The 18,373-nt window shown below is 38.1% G+C and overlaps 3 protein-coding genes across 8 annotated transcripts; all 3 read left to right on the plus strand.

Moving 5' to 3' along the window:
• The first annotated feature begins 252 nt into the window (after positions 1-252).
• LOC105157915 (ALBINO3-like protein 2, chloroplastic) lies at positions 253-8,657 on the plus strand. 5 transcript variants are annotated; one of them, XR_016064592.1, is made up of 14 exons: positions 253-628; positions 1,033-1,139; positions 2,172-2,299; positions 2,846-2,917; positions 3,182-3,283; positions 4,335-4,394; positions 4,830-4,895; positions 5,211-5,258; positions 6,535-6,711; positions 6,791-6,846; positions 6,923-7,040; positions 7,252-7,337; positions 7,875-7,984; positions 8,184-8,657. XR_016064592.1 is itself a non-coding variant. In XM_088878473.1 (14 exons), the coding sequence occupies exons 1-14, from the start codon at positions 321-323 to the stop codon at positions 8,263-8,265; spliced, it is 1,524 nt and encodes a 507-aa protein (XP_088734599.1). In that variant the 5' UTR covers positions 255-320; the 3' UTR covers positions 8,266-8,657. The 5 variants fall into 5 exon arrangements, 3 of the variants coding, with proteins under 3 accessions (XP_011072746.2, XP_088734599.1, XP_011072745.2); XR_016064591.1 differs by having other exon boundaries at positions 254-628; positions 8,135-8,274; XM_088878473.1 differs by having other exon boundaries at positions 255-628; positions 7,252-7,341.
• Positions 8,658-10,808: 2,151 nt separating this feature from the next.
• BBX32 (B-box 32) lies at positions 10,809-12,221 on the plus strand. The gene has a single exon (XM_011074448.3). It carries the CDS (start codon positions 11,250-11,252, stop codon positions 11,919-11,921), a length of 672 nt encoding a protein of 223 aa, XP_011072750.2. The 5' UTR covers positions 10,809-11,249; the 3' UTR covers positions 11,922-12,221.
• A 344-nt stretch (positions 12,222-12,565) lies between these two features.
• Positions 12,566-17,940, plus strand: LOC105157918 (Pyridoxamine 5'-phosphate oxidase family protein). 2 transcript variants are annotated; one of them, XM_020692777.2, is made up of 9 exons: positions 12,566-12,893; positions 14,575-14,841; positions 14,954-15,056; positions 15,966-16,045; positions 16,140-16,217; positions 16,455-16,546; positions 17,104-17,215; positions 17,430-17,555; positions 17,637-17,940. In XM_020692777.2, exons 1-9 carry the CDS (start codon positions 12,633-12,635, stop codon positions 17,751-17,753), a joined length of 1,236 nt encoding a protein of 411 aa, XP_020548436.2. In that variant the 5' UTR covers positions 12,566-12,632; the 3' UTR covers positions 17,754-17,940. The 2 variants fall into 2 exon arrangements, with proteins under 2 accessions (XP_020548436.2, XP_011072751.2); XM_011074449.3 differs by having other exon boundaries at positions 12,567-12,893; positions 14,641-14,841.
• Positions 17,941-18,373: the final 433 nt, after the last annotated feature.

The following is an 18,373-nucleotide window of genomic DNA, read 5'->3' on the forward strand; positions in this document are numbered from 1 at the left end:
ATACCCCTCCCCAGACATTACACAAACTAATGAAAAATTAAAACAACCATATAAAATAAAAAGAAAAAAAGTTCTATCAACAAAATATTTACATCCAATTATGCTATGCTATTCGATTAATGTATATATGAGTTTGTAAATCCATGTTTGAACTATATATAACCACAAAATGATGGGGAAATGAAATGAAACGAAGTTTGTTTATCGTATTTATCCATTAATAATTATATATATATATATATAAATAATTTAATTGGAAACATAAAATCCTAAACCCCACTAAAGCCTCCCATACGATCACAGAAGGTGAAGGCGGAAAAATGCGACTATTCACATCAAAAATCCTCCGCCGCTCTCGGCTGTCGCCGCCGCTCTCCCAGTTTTCTTCTTCGCATTCGTTATTCGGTAGCTCAATCCAACACCACCACAACCACAACCACAACCGGCCGCTTAGTTGTTTCCGTCGGTGCTCGTCGGTGCTGCTGTCGCCCCCACATCATTATTGTTTTTCTTTTTCTCGTCGATTTTCTTCTCAGCCCAATTTATCTGAATCTGATGACCCGTTCCTTCCAGTACAAGCTCTCATATCGCTGCTCGATGCTTATCACGATGCTACTGACTTTCCTTGGTAAACATAGATACGTTTTATCTCATCCTCCTGCTCGCTAGCACGCGCACACATATGTGTATATGTTTATGCATGTATTTATTTATTTATTTTCAATCAAATTCAGCATCACAAGTCCAATTTTATGGTTTCGGGCATACTGCGAGAATTTTCTCTTTCTGCACGACTTCCCTTGATTTTCCACCTATACGTTCTATTTTTGTTTCTCAACTATATTGGTGAAATATTGTGTTCATCTGGCTAATTGGATATGCTGGTTAACGAACGATTTTACTTCCTTTTAATCATGATGATTTTGATTTTTGATAAGTATTTTTTCTTTAGCTACCTGAAGAATGTTGTATTTTAATTGACTGAGTTGTTATTCTAATTTTTTAATACTAACTTATCAAGTTGATTTGTAGGTGGATAATAATCTCGTCGTCTACGGTGGCAATGAGACTTGCATTATTTCCTTTAGTCGTGTTGCAACTTAAAAAATTGAAGAGGATAGGAGAGGTCTTGCCTAAATGTGAGTAATCGGGATTAACATAAGCTTGTATGTAACAGAAATCTTATTGTTTGTGGAATTGAAAAGAAAGGGAAAAGAGTTACCGTGAGAGGGAAATGGAAGAAAACTTTTACTTCTTATTTTAAACAGCTTAACTTGGTATCTGTTTTTGTTTGATTATGTCATCTTCCCCTATCTATATGACAAAAGTTGGAAACAGAAGGAAGGTGTTAGTCAGGAATCCTTTTATTTCCAAAGCTCGAGTGGAGTTCATGCTTTGTTTCATCTGATTAAGTAGTTTCTTCTTAGACCTGAGAGGAGCAATGTTTTATAAGACATAGCATAACATGCTTCGCATCTCCTGAGGCATGCCCTAAGGCATGGGGCTTGTGGCTTCTGAAATTTTCATTTGTTGGATTACCGTTGTATGAATATCTCCATCTTATAGCTGGAGTGTGTGATGACTCTGAAACTGCTGAGGTTTAGAAGGGATATCATTTCTGTTGGGCCTTGTTAATCAGGTGAGGATGGTTTGCTGTTAAGTCATGGTCTAATAGGAGGAGAAGCTGAATGTTCCTGTTAATGGCTGAATAGGGTGAGGAACTGGGGGAAGTAGTTACCAAATGAAGACAGCTAGCAGGCCAACTATAACCTTTAAGGTTAGCTGGTTAATTGAACAAGATCTTGGCCTTCAGGATAGATGTCGAATCATGTGTCTCTCACCGTGACGAGTCTAGCTATGTGGCCATAGTCTATCATTAATTAGACAGTTTGTAAATAGTGAATATATCAGCAATGAATTTTCTTTATAGTTGGGTGGAAATGAAGTTTAAAGTAGCTTATTATGTAATGCACATTATCATTTTCTTTTTCAAAAATATATCACAATACTTAGAAGGCAAATGTTGATAAGTCTTTAAGTCATCATGGTTTCTTTTCCTTTTCCCTATTTCTCTTTTTACTATTACTCTGATGTACTTTTATGATATTAGAAAGAAATGGTCTTCCGCAATGTAACATATGATCTTTTTTTGTCTTGTTCATCCCTAATAGTACCTCCACCATTTCCACCACCCCTGTCAGGACGAAGTTTCAGAGACCAAATTGCCCTTTTTTGGAAGGAAAAGAAGGCTGCTGGGTGCCCTTCAGTGTTTTGGTTCATCTCATCATTTACTTTCCAGGTCATATTCTCTGTTTATTATGCTCAGATGTTCTTTGAGTCGCTAGGCAAAATATGTATAATTTTTTTTTGCTGGCAAAATGATGTTGTGTAATCATCTGAATTGTTTAAGATATCAATCCCATTTTATTTTAACTTTAGGAGCTGCCAGCTAAAATTGCCTTCCCATCCAATAGTCGTGTATACAAAGTGAACTGGAGCTAGTACATTCTTCAGAAGGAAGCACTTTTGTGTACTCTTTTACAAGTTAACCAATTCCAACAAACCTCTGAATCTAGTTCTATGTTGCTACTGTAGTGGTTAGGTTAAATGTGTTTACCGGTATATGTTGACTTTGCATCTTTAATCTTTATATGACTCCCTAACATTTTCCATGTGGACAGTCACCCTTGGGCATTTATTTTTAAAAAAAAGTTATGGAACTTAGGATTCTACTCTGAACAAGGAGTTAAAAGCAATTTTCCTCCATGGCTTCTACTTCTATCTAATTGAGTACAATAGAAGGAGCTTCATACTTCTTTTTTTTGGTCTTCTAAACAATTTGCAGGTCCCTTGCTTTTTCTTGTGGATCATGAGTATTCGCAGAATGTCATTGGACCATCACCCTGGTTTTGATAGTGTAAGGCTTTTATACAAGATGAGTATGTATCGATAAAGATTCATAGCTTGTTTGTTTATCAATGAAAATGATGTTTTCAGCTTGAGCAGGATCGTAGGACTCCATAAACCATACCAATCACAATTCTAGTCTATTTATATTGTCTGTATCTGATTATTGGTTCAATATAAATTTTGATTGACCTTCTCAAGTGCCACACGCTTTCTTTCTTTGTTCTGCTCTCTTGGTGCCTGCCAAGGTGATTTTTGTCTTAAAATACCACAGGGAGGATTTCTATGGTTCCAGGACTTGACTGGATATCCACACGGTGCGTTGGGGCCTATTTTCCCGTTGATTATTGCAGGCTTGCATTTCACCAATGTTCAGGTTAAGGATACTACTACAGCTGTACTCAGACTTTGATTCTTTTTTCAAGATTTTTCTGATTTCCAGAATTTGATAATGGGCTAATGACGTATCTTCCATGAAACAACACTTCTTAATTTGCTCCAGTGATGTGGCATTCAGGGTTGAGATAATGCACATGTTTTTGTTCTTTTCTTCCATGCTATAATTGTCTTATTATTTGGTTGAGCTAATGAAGTTAGACGTCCCTACTTGTTAAGCTATCATATCTAGCTAATGGAGGTACACTCTCTTCTTTCCCCCAGTTAGTTTGTGTTAGATTTATGAGACAAGAAGAGTTGAAAGATTTGGGGGTTTATTGCCTAGTAACATCTTCGTATGTTTGTTTTCGCTCTTCATCCAGTAGAGAACTTGTCTGTTATTTCCATTTTGAAATGAATGAGGTTGAAGTTCTATTCTTTGAGTAAGTTTCCTCTGTCGTGTTGAATACTCCACAAGGTGGCATTATAAATTTTAACATTTTAGATTAAGCTCAAACTGTTGAGTATTTGATTGAACTAGTCAGTGTTCTTCACAAACTTATGGCTGATAATCTCTTTGATTTCTATCATTGTTTCTGTATATAATGAGAAAGCTACTTTAGACACAAGAAGTAAGACGGGACATTGTAATTGCCATCTCGAATAAGGAATGAGTCATCCAAATCTGTCAGCCGAAGTAATAGGGAAGCTGAGATTAATTTGTAATCAGAGTAGTTTCTTTATCTAAATCCGTAAATGAAATATTTTTGCAAGTGCGCAATTGGTTCTTCTGCGTACTAGAATGCATTAGGCTGAATACAAATGGAGGCTTCTTTTTTAATACCTTGGTAACTAAAACAGAATACACAGTCTATAATCTTGGAGCATGCCTGTTAAAGATTTTCTGTTAAATTGCTGATATTTCTATTGGTCATGTTCTGATTGATGGATACCTTCATCTTGGATAAATTATGTGTCTCCTGCAAATGATGTTTGTTCTTGTTACATTTTGCAATGTTGCATAACCTAAGGCCTATGTTATTAATTTTCAGGTATCTTTTCAAAAATCATCATTGCAACACGTACCGGGTTCCTTAGGATTATTAACAAAGGTGAGTTTTTAGAAGTTATTCAAGTGCTTCCCGTGCTTGGTCCTTCTTTTAATCCTCTTATGGAGCCTTTGCAGTTCTGGCTGATAGTAGAAAACCATATAGAAGATCTTCCCTTATCTGTCCATTCATCTGAAAGTATCTATTTCCCACTGTTTCAACTGCACTTATGGAGAGATTTATTTTCTATAGTTACCCGTAACTGGATTCAAATGATTACAGTTAGCACTTAGGACAACTATGTCATATTTGGTATATTTGAACATAGGAGTTGAAATACTTCCTGAGAGCTGTCCTCCAGCAAAGCCAGCTGTCTGGATAGATGCGTACTGTCAGTTTTAAATGTAATTAAATAGCTTTATTAGATTTCATTTAACGCCTTCACTTGTGAGATGATTTTAAAATAGTGCTGACACTATCCTTGTCTTTGCCTTGTAGATATACAGGATCTATCTGCAACTGCTGACACTGCCTATTTTGATTGCTACATTCAATGTTCCCCAGGTAAGATGAATGTTTCCACCTATTCTGGAAGTGGTATTTCGAGATTATTGAGTGGCATGTTGCTTGCTTGCATACAGGGCAGACAAATTCTTGTTCAACAGTAATGTGGTTTATATTTTGCATTTTCTGGTGGGTTGGGGTGGGGGACTGTTTGCTTCCATAGTTGAAAGTCTATTTGATTCCTTTAAAAAGGTCTTAATCTGCAGCCTGAATTAATTGAAATTTCTTAATTGAACTGTGTGAACTGCATTTGGCTAGTTCTATGGCCCTGTGACTTGTTCTTTTTCCCCCTCGAATTCTTTTCTTATCTTGCAGGGATGCTTAGTATATTGGCTTACAAATGGTTCTTTGAGTCTGATACAGGTTGGTGCTCTTGTTCTACAAGTTTGTGTAAAGATACTATGTAATTCATTGATATTTTGATCTTCTAGAGAAGAATTTAGTGTTTGAATTTCCTAATAGCTTTGTCTCCAGTTAAGTGGACTGTATTTGTATTGTTTAACATTTAAGATGTTGATGCTAGATTCACAATGGTTTTTCACATGACACTGAAGAAACCAGTTTTATTACAAGTTATGATGTTAAGTCTTATGCCAATGCTCACTGAATTACTTGTTGTTTCCTTTATTTTAATTTGAACTCTCTTATCTCCTGTATTTGCTAATTTTAATTTTGTTCAATTGTATTGTCTCTGAATTCACTTATGAATGCCACGATTACCACAACTAGATATTTCAATAGCTGAGTCATTCTACTTGGATCTAAAGCTTCTATGGGATGACGAACCTGAGTGGAAGCTCATTCTAGTGACATTTTCCTCTAGTAAACTGCATATATTTCTGGAAAACTGATGTTAGAATGATGTACCATTTGGTGCTGTCTTCATCATAATGTCAGGATCATGTTCTCATTCGGTGCTTTACATTGAAGTTACTGTTCATTCAGTGCTGTCTTAATCATAATGTCAGATCATGTTCTCGTTTGGTTCTTTACATTGAAGTTACTGTCATTTGGTGCTTTACATTATTCTGTACCTAGTTGCTTTAGGTGAATTATTCGGTTCGCTTATTGTTTTGATGTTTGTATTAGTGAAATAAGATCATTCGCCTGCTAGGATTTATCCTATATGTGTAAGAAGCGGTGGGTTTTCATTTGAACCTTTTCATCGTCACAAATCCCTTAGTTTTCTTGAGGGCCTTAGGGGCGGGATATAAGCCACAATTCCTTGGACTGGTTGAAGTGGAAGAGAGCAGTTGGTAAATTGGGGTTGTGGAGGTTGGTTTGGAAGTTTAATGATGGACTACAGGAATATTGACTTGAGAACACTTGGTGAGATCTAACAGTCAGGGTACTCTCACATGCTGGAAAATGGTCTTGATGATAAAAGTGAAAAGTCCCAGGCAGGCGGGCAGACGAAAATGAGAGGTAGATGGCATGTGCAGATGAATAATCAATAGCTCGCAGTGGAATAACTTAACATAACTTGCTGTTCTTGGTTCTTCTTCTCTGCCTGTTTTCTCTTTATTTCTCAAACTCCGATAATGACTTCAAGATCCAATATTGTGATGGAGCAGATGGTAAGTTTGTTTGAAGTACATACTGTTTTAATAGATTTTTGTGTTTCCGCTCTCATCTGCAGCTATTATGTCTCCGCAATCCCAACGTTCTTGAGTTTCTGGGGCTTCCTATAAAAAAAAACCCAGTAGTAGCTCCAACTAATAAAGAGAAAGGCAGCTCAGGTGTAGCAGATATTTGTATACTGACAAAGCAGGGAGAAATTTCTGCTAATAGCCTATCACCTGCAGAATTGGTTGTGGTGAGTGACGTTATTGCGCCATGCTCCTTTTAAGTCATGGAAATGTTTCTTGTTAATTTATCTCAGCACATTTCAACAGTATTCAGTCAAAGTTTTAACTGATGGCCGTAGGGATACTGCAATCAGATTACTGAGGTAATAAGACCTCTGCTCTTCAGATGATTTGCTTTCTCTTCTATGTTTATGTTCATTTCTGAAACACGAACTGCAGACTTGCTCTTGAAAAGGATCCTGATCATGCAAGAGCTTTGCTTATCATGGGGCAGACACTCCTACAAAACAAACAATTTGCTGAAGCTGCTGAGAGCCTAGAAAGTGCTATTTCAAAGGTCCGATCCATGTTGATTGTGAGCATATCTGTATCAATCTGACACAAAAGAAAGTTAATGCGGCTCTTTTTTTCACTTCATTGCTTTCTTGTGAAGCGACCTTAAATAACTCAATATTCTGACAATGCATACTTTTCTAGTTAAGCCATCTAACTTTCATTGTCATATTGAGTTCTTCCTGACTGGAGTATTTGCTCTAACTTCCATTCAGCTCCTTGTGGCCGGCCATCCTACAGAAGTTGGAAAAATTGATCTTTTGATACTTTCATCACAATGGGCGGGTATCGCTAATATTAGGCAGGTACTATCTCATCTCCTTTGTATCTATTGGGTCGCTCACTGCAAATAAATGAAACTGAGGATCCTGTGTTTCCCTGAATTACATTTTCATGACCTGGCATCTGAATCTCGGAGTTTATCTTTATTTTCTCAATAGCAGAGAAGAATACAGTGATCTCAAAACAAGACAATGCAATTTTCTAATAATTAAGGACTGTAACTGTTAGTGCACCTGCAATCATGGCATAGACCGCATATAATTGAAGATTATTTTCCAGGGACACCCATCGATTGGTTTAAAGAGTACTGGATAAAGAAATTGCGAGTAGATTTGGGCATCCTATTCCTTAATCTGCTTGCCTAAGGGATAATAATTTTCTAATTGCTGCCAAATGGACTTTATGCATTTTGATGAAACATTTTCTATGTTGCACCAATCCTTTCAAGCTTCTCCAGGCTCTGCCGCTGGGCTTGAATGGCAAAATATGGATGGTTGACTGCCTGGAAATCCAACTTTCCCATTCTTCAACATGCGAGTTTTAATATTCTGTGCAGGGAAAGATGGAGGAGGGACTTCTGCACCTAGAAAGAATAGCTCAACTGGAAGAGCCTGTGGATCCAAAGATCAAGGCCCACTACTATGACGGTTTATTTATGCTGGCAAGGTATAAAAATTGATGCCGCAACTCTCCCTTTCTTAATCCTTTGCCATTTTTACATTCGTTATCACTTCTTTCTATTTACTTGTGAAAAGTGAAGTTCTCAATGTTATTTTGTCAATAACTACATACTGACAGAAGTAATTTGGCCTCTAGTGCTTTACTGAATGTGGACCGTAAAGCTGAGGCATTGAAGTACTTGCAGATGTGCGCCGCTTATGATCCTGCTTACAATACCTATTTTGAGTTCTTGGAAACTGATTCAACAGATTTTGCCAGTGATCTAGCTAGCAGCAGGAGAGATTTCTGAGTCAGTATAGCATTTTGAGAGTTTCATTTCATTCCCTGCTTTGCATTTTTGTTACTCTGGGACATATTAGGTGCAAATTGGAAAGCATTATACCACTCTTTTTCTCAACCTAATAAGATGTCGTAAAGTGCTAGGAGCAAAGTGGATTCTGGATGCGCCATAACAGCAAGTGCACACCAGAACTTGATACATCCATGAAAAAAACTAAAACATGTTTACATTCTCTTGTCCATGTGGGGTCAGGTCTTGTTTTGTTTTTATCCGAGGATTTGGATCATGGTGGTTGTTGTAAGAGAGGAGAGTAATACATGTATGAACGATTGACACATGATTCATGTATAATATGAGGATGATGTAGTTATTGACACATGTAAGTTTGTAAGTTAGTTGATATACCTAATGGTCCTCTACCATGCACGCACTTGTGGAGGATGAGATTCAAGTTCTTTAAATATGTTTTTAGTAGCTTAGCGTGTTTGATTGTTGTACAATGATGGGGGACAATGCTTGAACGGCCACCAAAATGTGAGGTGCATAATAATATGAATGGCCAGTAAGTTGTGGAATCTAATGTGCTTGTGTTGTCTGCAAATGAGTGATTCCACGGGTATGGATTTCTATATCTAGTTAGACTGTGGGCGACTAGCGGGAGCCCACCCTTGTACCCACAATTCTATTTGAATACATTCCTACTTCTTGTGTCGTTGTTGCTTGGTGTAATTTCTTTAGACGTTGGATGTCTTAACTATGGTCCTTGTTTGTTTATGAAAGTTAAGATTTTCAAATATTTCATGTAATTACTATTACCTGCCGATTGGCTTGTGGAGTTTAATGGTGTAGTCCATTTTATAAGAGATTTGAATGGGGTGAGAATAGGAATGCATATGTGGTATTAGATAGAATGTGGAGGAAGGAGGAACAAATGATATGGTAGAGAGAAGGGGGGTGGGGGGCAATAATGTTGTCTATAAAACTAGTGATTAAGCATGGAATAGATGTTTTGTAAAGTAAGAATGAGGAGGAAACAGGGAAGCTTTGGGAAATAGGGAATAATGGGCGTGGTTAAAGTAAAGGTAGGAGGAAGATATGGTTTGTGGCAAAAACTTTTTGAGTTTGTGGTTCCAAGTTGTGTGCAGGAGAACCTCAAAGCACATGGGGGCACCGCCAACTCTTATTATTATTGTTACTAATGGCATTAGGAATTAGCACTCAGCAAATTAGCATACCTACTCATGCATGATTCACAATGAAAAGCAATGGCCCATGCTTCTCCCGCCCCCACCAAAGCCCCCAATATTTTTTTATGTAGTATAGTATTACTCCCACTGTCCTTATATGGGATTGATTGATTTGATGGTATTGGGAGAGGAGAGGCGGGGGGAATAGGGATGAATGAGGCGTGGTGGGTGGAATGGGAGAAGCCGTGAATAAGGAGGCATGGTGAGATGATTGGGTAGGCCGCGTGGCAATTATTTGCATCAGTATTCATTCTCAAATTCCAAGGTAATATTATAATATTGGTGTGGGTTTGAGTGAGTGAGGTGGGGACACGTACTCGTACTGTAGGGGGTGGGGAAAGTGATGGATGATACGGGGGTTATTCAATTCTGACCTCACAATCACACTCTCAATGAATCAGATATTTTGGACCCCCAACTCCAATTACGCACGCAAACCCCAATACCCCCTCCCCCATATTATTATTATTATTATTATATCTACCTAAGTTACATACATGATGGGGGTTTTGATTCCTTTGCTTACTCCCCTTAACCCATATCTATTCATCTATTATTCTTAATTATTATTATGATGTACCTACTCAACTACATAATCTTTTTTGAAATCCATTACTCTCTCTCTCTCAGACAATATTATGTTTTTGCATGCATTTTTCTCCTCCTCAATTTAATTTAATTTAATGCATCTCACAATAAACATTAATTAATAATGATGATGATGTTTTAGATTAATCATAATAATAACAAAATAGAAAGAAAAAATGGTGGAAAGAAGAAAGTGACAGGAGGTTCGAGGTGGACGAGGTTTTTGTGGACAGGGATGGATGGGATTCACCACCAATGCCGACATATTTTTTTATATAACAACATGATGCATGCTTAATGTCTCTCTCTATATGTATATGTGTATGTGTTTGTGTGTAAAAAAGAAAGAAATATATATAATACACATGTTTGTTTGTGGTGGATTTTATTTGGCTGCTCCCAATTTTTCTCTTTCTATTTCCATTCCACAATTCCATGATTCATTTCACTCACACACACATACATGAATATGTGGATGTGTTTGTAATATGTGGTATTATTTATTAATGAGGTGGGTGTTGTTGCTATTCAATTTTTTAACATAATATATCCAAACTCCTCCACTATTCCTATTCCTACTCCTCTCTCATATCTCTCACCGCCCCCCTCTCTCTCTCTCACGCATCCATCTATATTTCTTCTTATATTATATACTACATTTCAATCTCTCTCTTTCTTCCTCCAAGATCCTTCCTTTCCTCCATATACATCTCTCTCTCTCTCAGATTCTTGAAACTTAGCAGCAGCACTACAACACTCATTCATCCACCACAACTTCTCTCTCTCTCTCTCTCCCTATTTGGTCTCCCCTTTAAACTCGCCCTCTTCTTATTCTTCTTCTTCTATTCCCTTACTCCTCAATTTTCCCTTAGATTCCTTCTCTCTCCCATTTTTCACTCTCAAACCGTACACTTTTTCTTCTATCTCAGCTCCCACCATTTTTCACTCTCACGCCGTACACTCTTCCTCCTCCTTATCTCTCTCCCCTCTCTCATTTACCTTCACCACTACGCTTGCTCACTACTTACTATTCCTCTTCAATTTTCTTCCCACTCCATCCTCATTTCCATTTTACTACTCTTTTACCAACCCAACCCGTTTTTCCTGTTTTCTCTGAAACGCGCAAGTCATTACCATGAAAGTCAGGCTGTGTGAGCTGTGCAATGCCCAAGCCACCCTCTTTTGCCCTTCCGACGACGCTTTTCTCTGCTCCACCTGCGACGCTAAAGTTCACGATGCTAACTTCCTCGTAGCTCGCCACCTTCGCAAATCCCTTTGCTCTAACTGCAAGAGCTTCACCGCTGTTGGGATCTCCGGCCTCGGTTTTCATCCTCTTCCTGCTACATGCCCTCCGCCCTCCGACCTCGACTCCCTCTCCTCCTCCTCCAGTTCATCGGTTTGCATCTCCAGCACCACCAAGGATTCCACGGCGACGACGGGGAAGAGCCAAAAAGGGGGGCAAAAACCGCGAGTGGATTATTTGAAAGCGGAGGGCATATTGGAGAACTGGTTCCGGAAGCTAGGCGTAGGCGCGGGGGAGGAGATGGCTCGTAGAGTTGTGAGGGTGTGTGTGGATGGATGGGGATGGAGTAGGGTGTTGCCATTGCGGGTTTGGCTGGCGGCGTCGATGTGGCTGGGGTTGAGGGTGAGTGGGGAGAAGAGTTGGGAGGTGCTGAAGCGGCTGGAGGAGATATCGGGAGTGCCGGCAAAGATCATAGGAGCGGCGGAGGCGAGGCTGGAGCGTGGTTTAAGAGGAGGAGGAGGGGGGCGGGTAGAGGTGCTGGAGGAGGGATGGGCGGAGTGCTAGATTGATAAGGGAGTGGGAGCGGTGGACTGGTTCTTCATTTGTGTTTTCAAATTTGAAGAGGGTGGAATGGTTCTTCATTTGTTTTTTTCAAATTTGAAGAGTGGTTTTATTGAAATTTTATGTGGGGGTGCCACCTTTCTAGTAAAAATGTAGAGAAAGTAGAATAGAGAGGAAGGTAGGTAGATAGGTAGGTAAGATGGTTGTTTTTATGATATCTCTCTCTCTCTCTTTCTTACCCATTGTATTCTTGTTTTTTTATGGGGAGATTATGAATTAATTCCCGGTCTTGATTGATTTTAATCCAATTATTAGGATAAGAAATTGAAACATTTTTATTTAATTCATTACATAATTAATTCTGCGCGCACCCAAAATGCAGCAGTGCACCCCAACATTCCCCCAAATTCTCTCATCAGTTAAAAAGGGCTAATTAATTCATCACATCCAAATTTCACTTTCTTGGATGATAAATAGCCTCAACAACAATCAACAATCCATTAAGAAATAATTCCATTCTGGACTGGATTTGTATATTTAGAGTGGCTTATGGGCAACTTTTATTAATTCTGTGGCCCATTAGCATATTGGGCTACGGTCCACATTCTTTCCCACCCCATTATCATCTTCATCATTACATATAAAATAAAACCTTTGCTTCAGCCGAATAAACAACCCCCAATCGCTTCTCTCTCTCTCTCCGTATCTTCTTCCATGGAAGCTCTTTCCGGTTCCGCTTCCCATATTCAGAGATTTTCAGACACTTCCCCCTTCCCAATTCCGCACCCTAAAAACACCGCCAACCATTCTCTTTCCTTCAGAATCATTCCCACTTTCCCCAAAACCTCCTCTTTGCGATCTGCCTCTCGAGTTTCGGCGCTATCCGGTGAAGGCAGCGACCAACAGGATGCTCGATTCAATAACGATAATGGTGTCTCCAGTTTAGTTTCCGTTGAGAATCTCTCTGTACCTGAGGTAAACAAAATATACTTTTTGTTTTTTTCTTGTCTTTACCCATTGTTTGATTTTCTGCTTCTTACATATTTGAAGCTCTGTTTTTTTTTATTCTTCTTTTTCTTTTTCTGTTGCTGTTTTGATTGTTTGAAAAATATTAGTGGAGGAGGTTGATGATTTGGAGCAAGCTAATTCTTAAAAATTCTTTCTTGTGGACTTTTGGGTTTGTCGAGATTATTGACGTATGAAAATTTTGTTCTACTTATTGCTGTGGCCGTTTGGCCAATCTCGCTGAGACAGGCTTTACTGGTCGTATTATTTCTCGCTAACGTTAATGTTTGATTTTGGTAAAGCTTGTCTTGTCTTGGTTTGTGTTTCAAAAAATTTCCTTCGGAGTTATGGTCTCGATTTAGTTTGAGTTGTTGCTGTTAATAATATATATATATATATATATATATATTCCTTATACTCCAAAAGGTAAGAAAACATCTGAAGGCTTTTCTACATTTTGCTCTAATTCCTATTTGATCCATTATGAACTACGTTCTGCATTTATTTTGTCTTAGCAGGTTAAGGGAGCTAGTTCAGTTCTGCTACAAACTCTGAGCTCACCCTTGACATTAGATATACATTTATCAAGTTTTACAAGTTCAAGCAATCTCTTGTAATCCTAGTTACTGATTCTTTGCATCATAGTAGTGAATGGCGTGGAATGGCGCGCGCCATACGGCGCCCATGGTGCACGCCTTCAGAATGGCGCCGCCATAGCGCGCGCCTGGGCACCTTTTCAACGCTGCCCAGGCGTGCGCCAGGTGCACAATGAAAGAAAAGGGTCTGGGCGGCCTGGGTTTTGGCTGGGCTGCCCAGGCCCATGCATTAAAAAAAAATTAAGTTAATAAACCCTATTTTCCTATATATAAAAGGAATTTCCTAAATATAAACCCTAAAAAAAATTAACTTAATAAACCCTAATTTTCTAAGTTAATTTTTGGCGTGTACAGTAGTACAAGCTCTAATTATGCCGATTGAATCTTTGAAATTGATGTGATTTTATTAATCTTTGAATGCTCTAATTGTTCTGTTACTGTTTTTTCTTTGGAATGATTTAATTATATGAAGTTTTGTTATGTTCAATTTGTTGTTTTATATGTCTTATTTAACTCCTTATACATTAATCTAATCAAAATAATACTAATTATATAAATATACAGATTATTTCTTATATTTGCGCCATCCTTTGAAAAGGCGCGCGCCGCGCCGTGTGCCATGGCTCCAGGAGCCCTTGGCGCCATAGTGCGCCGTGCGCCACTGACTACTATGCTTTGCATACAAAAGAATGATAGATAATAACGCATTTATACTTTTCTATAAAGTTACGATTTGTGTACCTTTTAGTGCGCAGTCATGAAAAAAAATCTGGGCATGCTTTGAATGAAATTCATGTCTTTGGTCGCTTAAAATTTTGGCCTTGGTTGTAACAGCAAAATTATTAAATCTGAAGCCTAAATTTTTCATGCTGCCCGATAAACATTCCTCCTTCCTGAAGTTCAGGTATTAGAAAACAAACTTTAAAAGTTATTCGTCTAATCTGTCCTTAAGTAGTGAGGTTGCTTTTATTCTTGTCTCATACTCCTGAAAGTCTACTCCTAGTTGTACTTACTCTTTCTGGCATGATAAGTTAGTCACCTCTTTTTTTATATAGTCCATCAATGGATATTTCAAATGGCTTGTTCGGCTTTGTTGTGATGGCCTCTCTCATATCCTGAAGGGTAATTCAGATCTCAAACAAAGTAGTGAAAAGGATGTTGATTTGGCGACTCCTCCTCTTGTGGTCTCATATGGAAGCTCAACTGGAGGAGGTACAAGAGCTGGGCTTTTCAGAACGCCTATCTCTGGAGGAGTACAAAGTGCAACCTCTGCTCATGGCTTACCTAGACCGGCTTTAGCAGTCCGGAATTTAATGGAACAGGTAAAATAATTATTCACATCTTTTTAAGTTAGCCATCCTGCTAAATATTTGCTAAAGAGCAGCTTCTGACATGTTTTGCTGCCATTATCTTGCTGCATTCCAATAATGGAAGGCTAGATTTGCTCATCTGTGTACTGTGATGTCTCGCATGCACCACCGTCGAGAAGGTTATCCATTTGGTTCACTCGTAGATTTTGCACCAGATCCTATGGGTCGTAAGTTCATTCTTGCTCTTATGCCTTTGATGGGGATGCTTCTTGGCATTTGTTGTTTTGTTTATCCAGCACAACACCAATCTATCTATTATTATAATTCAACTTTTAGCTGATATGTCTATCTATTGATGTATTTTACCCGGAGTTACATAGATAGAAAGTGAAATAGTTCATTGACATTATATTTGGTTTCGTGAGTGTTTTCTATGTCAAGACCTATTGTGACTGTTATTCAGTTGAGAGGTACTGATTCCATGAAATGGAAGAAAGGAATGCCTTTCTTGCAATATGTTTCCATGTACAAGATATCAATTGTTAACCTAGTTGCAGACAGAAGCTATTTACCATTTTCTAACTGAGGTATCTGTTCCTTTGTATGGATATTTATGAGATTGTCCTTCTGCAAAAATCAATTTTTCAACTGAAATAGGTTTGGTTTTCCAGCATTTTTTTTACTTTGGATACAAATTGCCTAAGCAATTTCAGTTGAGTGTTTTTTCATCTACTTGCAAGTCCTGCAAGCTGATATATGAAGTTTTTAAATCTCCTGCTGAAGAAAACAAGTGCACAGAGATTTGAGAAGGTTTATGTGCTTGATGTTTACAGTGATCTAATTATTTGGACCTTATTTGTATCCAGAAAGCCACCAGTCACTCATACGCATGCTGTGCTCTGCTCTCCAGAATAATTTTGCAATCTTGTGAATGCTTCATTTCTTTTAGATGACATCCAGTGAGAGATGGTCTCTTAGAAGAATCATATTTTAGCTAAGCATTAAGCGACATGAACCATGAAAAGTGCAAAGGATTGTAGTACTTTACCACTTGAAAATTTGCCTTACCACTGTGTAAATAAACCAATATTCAGTATGGGGCACTTGGAGTATTGTTATAACATTTTCCGTTGCAGATCCAATATTTTCATTCTCACCATTGGCTATACACACTCGGAACTTGTTAGCTGATCCAAGATGCACACTAGTTGTACAGGTTAGCAGGTTCTACAAATTATTTCCTTTTTGTTGTCGCAGTTTATTTCTGCAGTTCTTCATATATGGATTATAAAGATCTGGAGGTTCGCTAGATTCCTGGATGGAGTGGCTTGTCAAATGCACGGGTGACGATATTCGGTGATGTATACCCCCTTCCAGAAGACCAGCAGGTAACTGCCTTCTTCAACTGGTGCTGTGAATTTGTAATATTATCTAATAGATTTCATCTATCTGTCAATGAAATGCATTTTTTGGTCCATGAGCAAACATGTTTAGCTAGAAACTTTGATGATTAATACTGAATCAAGATTGGTTTAGCTCCTGACTCCTGAGTTCAGACAACCATGCGCTTGGAGTCTCAGATTTTGTATGTTTAATGATGATTGTTATGTCTCTTTGCATACCAGGAATGGGCTCATAAACAGTACATAGCAAAGCACCAACAAGGACCTTCCCAGCAGTGGGGGAATTTCTACTACTTCCGGATGCAAAACATAAGGTTGGTTGTTTCTGTAACATAGTTTATCTCTGTGAGTCCAGGAAATAGTTTATCTTTGTGAGTCCAGGCCACCTCCAATTTATAATATTTGTCATCTTGATAGCACCACAAACTAGGATGCTTGAGAACGTGTCATCTACATGTTCATGTTCAGCACAGATGAATGGAAGTAGCAGGTATCTAGAAACAGATATAGTATAGAAGCTGCCCTATACTGGTTGATCAGTCTTGGTGGCTCAAATTTACTTATTCTCCTAGAATAATCTTCAATTTCCTTGCTCTAAAACTGGTCAGAACATTATTGGATATCAGATATCCTAATCGACTAGCCCGTGATTGAATTTTGCATAAATTGCACGACAGAAAGGAATGATTGCAAAATCTTGCATACTGTTTGTTGCCTCCAAGTTCAAATTAAATGCTTTTATAGTAATGCATTTGTTTGTAACATAAGCATTTAAAAAACTAATCCAACTTTGATTGGTGGTTTGCAAACTGCTGAGACGAGCAGCAATTATTTTTCAAGAAATTAAAAGGAGTTTAATCTTTCATGGCAGTGATATATACTTTATTGGAGGATTTGGGACTGTTGCTTGGGTTGATGTTAAAGAATATGAAGCTCTGCAACCAGATAAAATTGCCGTTGATGGGGGTGAACAGAATCTAAAGGTTTGTATTCTGCAGTAACCTTGTTCTTATGCTCTCTCTTACAAGATATTCTGGAAAGTGAAGTAGTATGCAATCTGTAATGGTCAAATACTGTTGTGTTAATGGCATTTGATGTTTTGTCTCATTACGAGTTTTTCTGAATTCTATTGTTTTGGATAAACTTTCATCTTTAGTTATTCTGAGATGTATTGAATTTTCTACTCTACTTCTATAGGAACTAAATGCAACATTCTCAAAGCCTCTGAGGGAGCTTTTGTCCAAAGAAGCTGAGGTAGATGATGCTGCTCTTATATCGATAGATAGCAGGGGAGTTGATATCCGCGTCCGGCAAGGCGCCCAGGTTTTCTATCTTGCCCAATGTACCATTCTGCTTTTGTTATGTGTTTTGAGCCAGTTTTTCAGTTTAGTTTGTGGTTTGCAGTTTAATGTTCAGAGGATTTCATTTGAGGAAGGGCTCAGTGTTGAAACGGTGGAGGAAGCAAAGAAAGCACTTTGGAAACTGTTAGATAGAGGTCGAGTGCACAATTTACAAAAGTGAAATGTGCTTGCTTTGTTTCATCGTGTAATTTTATTTTGCCATTGAAATTATGGGAGCAAACGGAAGTTGAGTTGTAAGTTATGCATGAACGTAATAAGGTTGTAGACAAATGCTTTAGAGCAGCATAATCAAACTTTTCTTGCAGTTCTCAAGTCTTAATGAATACTGGAGCTAATTGTCCTTATAATTTGCGGCCTGAGTATCTTATGATGATTAATAGATGTGGCAGATGTACTGATTTTTGAATATTTGAGGACTGGAGGCTCATTGCCTTAAGTATGTAAGAGTAGTAATAGTTTGATGATTGGGGTTGTTTTTGAACCATTGACATGTCTTGTTTTCCTTTGGTCAGATTGTGACAGTGCACAGATTTTCTAGATTATATGAAGTTTATATTTATGAATGGAAGACGGCGCATGCAAGTTCTGCTAGGGACGTTTCTTGAATCTGTCGTCGGCAGAGACAGACGTGGAAGCAGTTGATTTGTTATTGTTGATGAGATTCGTGTTTATAATTATCAAAGGGAAAGAAAAAGTGAGATTTGTGTTTTTACAAGTTGATAATTAGTTGTTTCAACTTCCAATAATTCAGAGTGCGCTGTGTGGATTCAGGTTTGAAAT

This window comes from Sesamum indicum, linkage group LG3, assembly GCF_026168435.1.
Source record: "Sesamum indicum cultivar Baizhima isolate 11 linkage group LG3, ASM2616843v1, whole genome shotgun sequence".
Classification (NCBI taxonomy): Eukaryota; Viridiplantae; Streptophyta; class Magnoliopsida; order Lamiales; family Pedaliaceae; genus Sesamum; species Sesamum indicum.

Bases quoted from the DNA above. Each gene is read 5' to 3' on its own strand.
- BBX32 (XM_011074448.3), top strand. From the start codon at position 11,250: ATGAAAGTCAGGCTGTGTGAGCTGTGCAATGCCCAAGCCACCCTCTTT.
- LOC105157918 (XM_020692777.2), top strand. From the start codon at position 12,633: ATGGAAGCTCTTTCCGGTTCCGCTTCCCATATTCAGAGATTTTCAGAC. The intron at 15,057-15,965 runs GTAAGTTCATTC...TTTCCGTTGCAG, and splicing joins TGCACCAGATCCTATGGGTC to ATCCAATATTTTCATTCTCA. The intron at 16,547-17,103 runs GTTGGTTGTTTC...CTTTCATGGCAG, and splicing joins TTCCGGATGCAAAACATAAG to TGATATATACTTTATTGGAG.
- LOC105157915 (XM_011074443.3), top strand. From the start codon at position 321: ATGCGACTATTCACATCAAAAATCCTCCGCCGCTCTCGGCTGTCGCCG. The intron at 7,041-7,251 runs GTCCGATCCATG...ACTTCCATTCAG, and splicing joins TAGAAAGTGCTATTTCAAAG to CTCCTTGTGGCCGGCCATCC. The intron at 7,342-7,874 runs GTACTATCTCAT...TATTCTGTGCAG, and splicing joins GTATCGCTAATATTAGGCAG to GGAAAGATGGAGGAGGGACT.